This window comes from Elaeis guineensis, chromosome 8 (genome assembly GCF_000442705.2).
Source record: "Elaeis guineensis isolate ETL-2024a chromosome 8, EG11, whole genome shotgun sequence".
NCBI lineage: Eukaryota > Viridiplantae > Streptophyta > Magnoliopsida > Arecales > Arecaceae > Elaeis > Elaeis guineensis.
The window spans coordinates 122,877,518-122,885,609 of record NC_026000.2 but is presented as its reverse complement, the minus strand read 5'-3'; the positions used below and the strand labels follow the sequence as shown (position 1 = coordinate 122,885,609).

The 8,092-nt window shown below is 44.9% G+C and overlaps 1 protein-coding gene across 1 annotated transcript; it reads left to right on the top strand.

Moving 5' to 3' along the window:
• The first annotated feature begins 632 nt into the window (after positions 1 to 632).
• Positions 633 to 3,092, top strand: LOC105061424 (delta(3,5)-Delta(2,4)-dienoyl-CoA isomerase, peroxisomal). Its single transcript, XM_019846074.3, has 2 exons — positions 633 to 1,354; positions 2,725 to 3,092. The coding sequence occupies exons 1-2, from the start codon at positions 688 to 690 to the stop codon at positions 2,913 to 2,915; spliced, it is 858 nt and encodes a 285-aa protein (XP_019701633.2). The 5' UTR covers positions 633 to 687; the 3' UTR covers positions 2,916 to 3,092.
• The last annotated feature ends 5,000 nt before the right edge of the window (positions 3,093 to 8,092 follow it).

The window sequence follows — 8,092 nt, the reverse complement described above, 5'->3', positions numbered from 1 at the left end:
ATCATTGTTTATGATTGTGAACATTGTGGATTGTAAGTTATGGGCATTAATTGCATCACATTAATTCATATTCCCGTGATTTATGAAAACCATATGAGGCTTTAGGAGATTTTGTTGGATTGTCTTCTTCCCTAATGACCCTAAGATCAATATGCATCCGACCCGGAGGCTTGAGGTATCTGATGCGAGTGTTCAGCCATGATCTGATAAGAAGAAGGTCAAGTCATGCAGCGAAATCCACGACAACAATCATGTCATACTTGAATGTCACGATTTCTAATGGTAACACAATGTAAAGAGCAGACTACTGCACCAGAAAATCTGTTTTAACCAACAATAATGGTCTTACGTCACCAGGAAATTGGGATGCATTATAAAAATAATAAAATTTGTCTGGCCCAAAAAAAAAAAAATAAAAGTTGGGTATTATCATGCAATTCTTTGGAGTGGGGACTGCAAATTTTATTAGCAAAAAACTAAAATTTAAGAATCCAGAAAGTACCTGCGTCTGAGGTCTCGTGTATTTACGAGTGGACCCCACCTCCCTGCCACATCAGCCACGCACGCTGTTCTCTGTTCGGGTGGAAACAGCGGAGCTGCTCCATCTTCCTCGCTCTCCACAAAATTTTGAGATTTAAAAGGGAAAAATCTCAATTCCGGGCTTCAGGAGAGAGGAGAAGCCAAGCCATGGATGCGGCGGAGGCGGAGACGGAGCTAAAGAAGGGGTTTGAGACCCTGGAGGTGGTCCAGAAGGACCGGTCCGTCCCGGTCTACCACATCTACCTGAACCGGCCGGCCCAGCGCAACGCCCTTACCCTCCCCTTCTTCTCCGAACTCCCCCGCGCCCTCGCCGCCCTCGACCGCCTCCCCTCCGCCCGTGCCCTCGTCATCTCCGGCCACGGCCCCCACTTCTGCGCCGGCATCGACCTCTCCTCCCTCGCCTCCATCACCGCCGCCCCCTCCTCCGACGACCCGGCCGCCGTCCGCGAGCTCCTCCGCCGCCGGATCCTCGCGCTGCAGGATGCGATCTCGGCCGTCGAGCGCTGCCGGAAGCCGGTGGTGGCGGAGATCCACGGCGCCTGCGTCGGCGGCGGGGTCGACCTCGCCGCCGCCTGCGACATCCGGTGCTGCTCCGAGGACGCCTTCTTCTCCGTCAAGGAGGTCGACCTGGCCCTCGCCGCCGACCTCGGGACGCTTCAGCGCCTGCCGGCGATCGTCGGGTACGGGAACGCCGCCGATCTGGCGCTCACGGGGCGGCGGGTCTCGGCGTCGGAGGCCAAGGCGATGGGGCTCGTCTCGAGGGTTTTCCCCTCTCGCCAGGCGTTGGAGGAGGGCGTCGCCGCCCTCGCCGGTGGTAATACAAAATTGCCCTTGTTACTTTCTAAAAATTACGATTTTTAATTTTTATTATTAGTAGATAATTATTCGTTTGTTTGGAATTTTGTCCTTATATAAGTCGATTTACCAAAGTACCCCTCAGTCTAAGAAAAAACAGAATGCTAAATTTAATCGGTTTTTATTATAATATTTAGATTTTCTTGCCTAACAGGTTATGTTTGAGGTCTGTTTTTTTTATGAATAAATATCTGATCAATTTTCTTATTCATCAGTTTGTCTATATTCTTATATTTTCAAGATGGATGATTTATTTTTTTATAAATAGTATTTATCTATGAAAGCAGGAAAGATTTTATCTAGAGACGAATAAATTATTTTTTTCATCAATTAATAAAGTATGTATTTAGTTTTATTTATAAAATATTTTATTTTTATTTTTAATATCTTTATCATTTTATATTCAATAATTTAATATTTTATTTTTTAAATATAAAAAATATAAAAATTATTATGAAAAATATGGATGAATTTTAGAAAAAAAAGATGAATAATATATTTGGAAGTCATTTTTTTTTTATGTATTAGAAGATATGTATAAATTATTTTTTTATTTAAATATTATTTAAACAATATTGATCTAAAACATATAGATTTTTAGATAAATTTTTTATCAAATTTTTTTTTTAATATCTCAATTTATTTTTTTAACATTTTTTTTGGATAAAATTACCTTTATTAGATGAGGGTACTTACAAGAGGAACCCATACCAGACCGTTACTTCACATAATTTTGTTTAAAGTACAAGATTGTCGGACAGTTCGATGCTTTATTTCGGTGAGAACAAAAAAAACTTATTTTGCTTAAAAGAATGATTTGTAGGATGAAAATATTCAAAAAAGATTATAAGAATTTTGCAACAGTACTTTAAAGGATCTTTTAGTCTGTTTATTTATTTCTAATTGTTGGATTAAATATATACCATTCGGATTTCAACCGGTTAAAATGACTGATACAGTAAATATTTTAAAAATTAAAATTATTTCAATATTAAAATTAATAAAAAAAATTTATAATTAAATTAAATTTTAATTTTGATAAACCATCGTCGTCAGAGGAGATGGTGGTGATGGTGGTGGTTGGGGAGGGAGGACAAAGGTGCCACGGACGGAGGAGAAAAATGCTGTGGAGAAACCGTGGCAGAGGGAGACAGGGGAGTTAGAGGCAAAGATTATTTTTTTAAAAATAATGAAATATATAAAAAAATAATATATAATATTTTAAATATTTTTTATAATAAAATATTTTAAAGAAGTATCATGGTAAAATTCAGATTACAAAATTTAGTTCTAAAACTTCATTGATTGATTTATTTATTTTTATTGAAGGGTTGGCGGAGAAGTCGAGTTTGGCGGTGATGGGAACGAAGGCGGTGCTGCTGAGAAGCAGAGATCTGACGATGGATCAGGGGCTGGACTACGTCGCTACATGGAACGCGGCGATGCTCATGTCACGTGACCTAGAGGAGGCCGTCTCCGCCCGGCTCCAGAAGCGGAAGCCCGTCTTCTCCAAGCTGTGAGACTTTTTGGGACCATTTAATAATTTAGTTCAGAAGTAGTGTATGAATTTATGCTCTACGATCGTTAGATAAGTGGACCCTTTTCGGTCCTATGTATTACCTTAATCTGGCTCTGGGGGGCTCGACATAAATCGCTGGCATGGTGTTAAAAAAGCAATTTTATAGTACTTTGATCAATATCTAAATTGATGTGGCTGATATAATACGACTTAGGTGTCTGATATCTTAAACTTAGAAGTCATGGATTTGATGGCTAAATTAGACGTGGTTATTTAGAGAACTCTTTATATATTAATATCAAGCTGGATATTTATATTTTGTTTTATTTTTTTCTCAAAATTTTTCCCTATTTTGATGAACTTTATTCTACACATGAAACTCCAATGTTCACTGATTGCAATTAGGCATGTGACTTGTGGAACGACGGTGTGGTAAGATCTCTTAATATTTTTTTTAAAAAAAATTCTAACTTAAAAATAGAATGATTAAAGTAAAAATATATTTTTTCTTAGAAACAACTATTTCTTGATTTTATTGATCTAATATATATAATATAAAATGAAGGCCTCTCAATGGAGAAGTCTCCATATGGCACGTGGATTATTAGGAAAAAAGAGGAAAAAACATGTGGAGTTAGTTCGATCAGGAGGAAGTAAAATTGTGGGATTTTTTTTCATTCTGAGTCACATTTGGGTGGAACCGTGGAGCCCTCCAACGTTATTCGATCAAGATCCCTTCGAGCAGTCCGATGATAGCTCCTAACCCCCCCCCCATCCCTCGTCGAGTGAAACTGTGGAGCCTTGTGGGGAAGGAGAGCACCTAAGAGAGATCGGAGGGGTTTCTCATGTTATGGTTGGGTTTTTTCTTAACATATGGGATTTTGAGCGAGTTTGTGGCAACGTGCGTGGGTCCCTGATTAAGACTTTTAAAGGAAAAAACAGAGAAAAAAAAGTGAAAGATAAGATTTTTTTATTAATTTTTTTATTTTCATTTCATTTCATTTTCTTCTCTGGAGATCTATGGGGAAAGAGAGCACCTGGTGGAGATCGGAGTGATTTTTCAAGTTCCGATTGGTTTCTTGGTAGAAGTAATTTCACCCATTTTTATTTTAATTTTTCCGTCCTCAGGCGTCCCAACTGGGTGGCATGCTTGGAGCGACCGAACAGGGAAGATTAGATGATGGTTGGGGTTTTGTGTTGGGTATTTTCTTTGTTTTTCCGTTCTTGAGAGTGTCGATCAGGTGGAACGGCCCAACAAGGAATTTTAGACAATGGCTTTTCTTTTTCATTTCATTTCATTTTCTTCTCTGGAGATCTGTGGGGAAGGAGAGCACCTGATAGAGATCGAAGTGGTTTCTCAAGTTCCAGTTGGTTTCTTGGTAGAAGTATTTATCCATTTTTTCTCTAATTTTTTTGTCCTCAGGAGTCCCAATCGGGTGGCAGGCTTGGAGCGGCCGAACAGGGAAGATTAGATGATGGTTGGGGTTTTGTGTTGGGTATTTTTTTTTTTTTTCATTCTTGAGAGTGTTGATTAGGTGGGATGGCCCGGGAGGCTTAGACGATTACTGGGGTTTTGTGTTGGGTATTTTCGTTTTTTTTCGGAGGCTCAGTCAGGTGGAACGGCTGAATAGGGAAGTGTAGATAATGGCTTGGGTTTTGTGTAGCGTATTTTTTTTTATAATTTATATTAAAAATTTTATTAAAAATATTTATTATAATTTATTTAAATTAAGTTGATATGTTTTAAATTTATTTGAATTGGATGGTCTATGCATTAGAAAATATTTTTAAAAAAAATTGGATGGTAAAATAAATTAATTTTATGAGATGTGGTGACGAGATAAATTGATTTTAATTGGAATGCTATAAGAAAAATGTTCCATCTCCGATCCAAAAAGCCACCGTAACTGACAAAAATATTATCTAATGAAACTCCAACAAATATTAAAAAGATGATGAGCCCTAATAAAAAAATTTATTTTAATTATATTTTGAGATAAAATTAGCATCCAATAATTAATAATCTGCTGAGAAAAAAAGTTTGATGTTTGAAAGTGAAGCCAAAGTGCCAGAGAAGAGATCCTGTGCATTGTACGGAGGTTAATATAATATAAATTAGAGGCCTCTCACACGTGGATATATGCTTTTATATATAATATAAAATAGAGATCTCTCGCACATAGATTATTAGGAAAAAAGAAGGAAAACATATCGAACATAAATTATTAGGAAAGAAAAAGGAAAACATGTGGAGTTAGTTTGATAAAAAAAGAGAGTGAAATTGTGAGGTTTTTCTTCGTTCTGAATCTCATTCGGGTAGAATCGTGGACCCCTGGTAGGTGTGTGTTATCGGAAAAAAAAAAAAAGCAAAAAAAAAAAGGTACGATTAAGGATCGAGGGTTAAACTATAGTCTTAGGTGGACCATGATCAGATCTTGCTTTTTTGTATGCTTATGCTTAAGATTTTCTCTTTCTAAATTTATGGTATCTGTTGCGGCAAATCTCCTCGTCGCCTGATCGTCGGGAAACGAGCGCCTGCAAAAAGGAAAGTCCACACTGATCGGAGGCGGCTCCGACGGGGGACCCTCCGACGGTCAAGTTAGAGAGGTGGTTGGGCAACAGTGAAATGAAGACAAAGAGCTCAATCGAGGGAGAGAGAGAGAGAGGGGAGCAAGCCTGTGGTTTCAAAGTCAAAATGGAGGTCCCCTGCACTGTTGCCTTCCCCGATTTATATAGTAGAGCATGGTATGGCGCCGTCATTAATGGTGCGGACAATTGAGGAATTGTCAACTCACTGTAGACTGTCAGAGTCGCCGTAAAAGTGTCATATCGCCGTGGGGCTGTCAAATCACTAGGGTTGACAATGTCCTAGGCGGGATAATGCCCCTAGGTGGCAGTGCCGCATGTTGCTGTCAGGACTGATAAGCTCTGGCGGCTGTACGGCGATCGGAGGAGTCGACCGACCCTAGGTCGGTGGCCAGCTGTGTGGCGTCGGGTGGAGATTCGGGTCCCTTTGTTGGTCAGCGAGTCTTACGTGAGTCGGCCATCAGACTCCCTGGTTCAGTCGATCGGGAAAACAGGAAAAGTATGCCCGACCGACACATCCTCAGTCGGTTATGGGCCGTTAATTGGCCGGTGATGGCGCCCGTCGATCGATCGGTCGGCTGAACGGCGATCGGTCGGTCGCTCCGACTATCGGTCGGTCCCTCCGGTCGTCGGTCGGTCGGTCGGTGGGTGGGTGGGTATTCCCCAACAATTGCCCCCTCCACTCCTGAGTCGGACGGTGAGCTGGCCGATGCTATTGCTCGGACAGCGATGCTGGGCGACTAGGAGTGGAATCACTGTGTGCCCAATTCCGACCGTACCATGAGTGGATACGATGTCAGGCGCTTCATGAATGCCGAGCGATTCGCTGACATCGGATGTAACATCGGTATCAGACGTCCCGTCTCGTCGTCGTCAGACGTCCCGTCTCGTCGTCGTCAGACGTCCCGTCGGCGCCAGGTGTCACGTCGGCGTCAGGAGGTCGGGTGCCGGACGATTCGGTGTCAGGCGACCGGATATCCGGCGCCTTCTGGGGAACGCAGACCGTCGCCCAGCGTCGATTCTGGGAGCGCGGTGCGCTGTCAGGCGTCCCATCGGGAACGCGAATCACCGCGGGCGCTTTAATTCGGAACCGTGGCCCCTTTCGCCACGTGTCGGAGGTGGTTGGGCCGGCGCCCCTCGCATTAAATGGAGGCGGTGCGGCCGTCCCGAGATGGGTGCGCCGAATCATCGGGCCAAAGGGAGGGCCCGGAGGCTGCCACGTGTCGCACATCCGGGAAACGTTGGTCGGCGCGGGGGCATCTTGGCCGTCGGACGGCCCTATATAATAGGACCATCTGCACTCAGAGCCCCATCTTGACGTTTTTGCTGCAGAGACTCTGTCCGGGCGATTTCTCCGTCGTCGCCGGCATTCGTCTCTCCTCCCGCTCCCCAAAGGGTTCATTCCCGGTTCGTGGTCTTCCCTTTTTTTCTTCCTCTTCTTCTTCTTCCTCTCCTTCTTCTTCTTCTTTGCTTCTTGTTCGGTTTTGGTGTGATGGCCGGAAATCCGTCACGGGGGCTCGGTCGGGAAATCCGACCGATGACTCTCGGTCGACTTCGGAAGCTGAGGTTTCCTCACTTTCGGGGTCGAACGTTGATCGACTTCGGGAGCAGTATCGCATCCCAGAGCAGTTTCAACTTTCCGCCCCAGGGGCCGGCGGTTGGGTTAACAATCCTCCGCCGGGCCAGCTGGCGCTGTACGTCGAAAATCTTCGCGCGGGTCTTCGACTCCCGATTTCGAAGTTCGTCCGGAATCTGCTGGATTATTATGGACTTTGTCCGGCGCAATTGGCGCCGAACTCTGTCCGACTGATAATCAGCTTCGCGCTGTTGTGTCAGCTTCTGCCGACCAACCCTCGTATCTCGCTCTTTCGGGTATTTTTTGTGCTCCGACCCCACCCTAAAGCCCGAGGGTGGTGGCTCTTCAACCCCCGGAAGGGTCTCTCTTTCATCACTGGTCTTCCATCGTCCATCCACGGGTGGAAGAACCAGTTTTTCTTCGTCTCATCTCCATCTCCTTGGGGCTTCCCCTCCCACTGGGGTGTGCCCCGAACCGAAGCAAATGACAACAGCCGGGTGGAGGCGGACGACCGGGAGGACTTTCACCGACTTAAAGACATGTCGGTTCCGAAGCAGAGGGAGCTTGTTACCGAACAAGCTCTCTATGACGCCGGCCTGAGCTTGGTCCCCCGACTAGGTATCGTCCGATCCCCCGGTCCTCTTTTCATTCGGCCCTTATTCCGGTTCTTAGATTAACACTTCTGTCGGTATCGCAGGGACACCTCCAAGGATGCGGCCAACCGACGCCGAGATTTGGCAGTATGCAGCAAGGAAGATGCCGGCATCGGGGGCAGGACCTTCGCGTCCACCGAAGAAGCCCACTCCCGCGGTGCCGACCGTCGAAGCGTCGGCGACCGACCAGTCAGAGCCGGTGATAGCGCTCGCGGCTCCGGCAGTGCATCCGGAGGAGAGGCCGATGGAAGACGCGGCCGAAGGGACATCGACGGCCTCGCCAGTAGTGGTGGAGCCGGATGACGTTCGGGAAATCGAACACCATCCGACGGCATCTGCGGTCGCTACGGGGGGTGCCGGTTC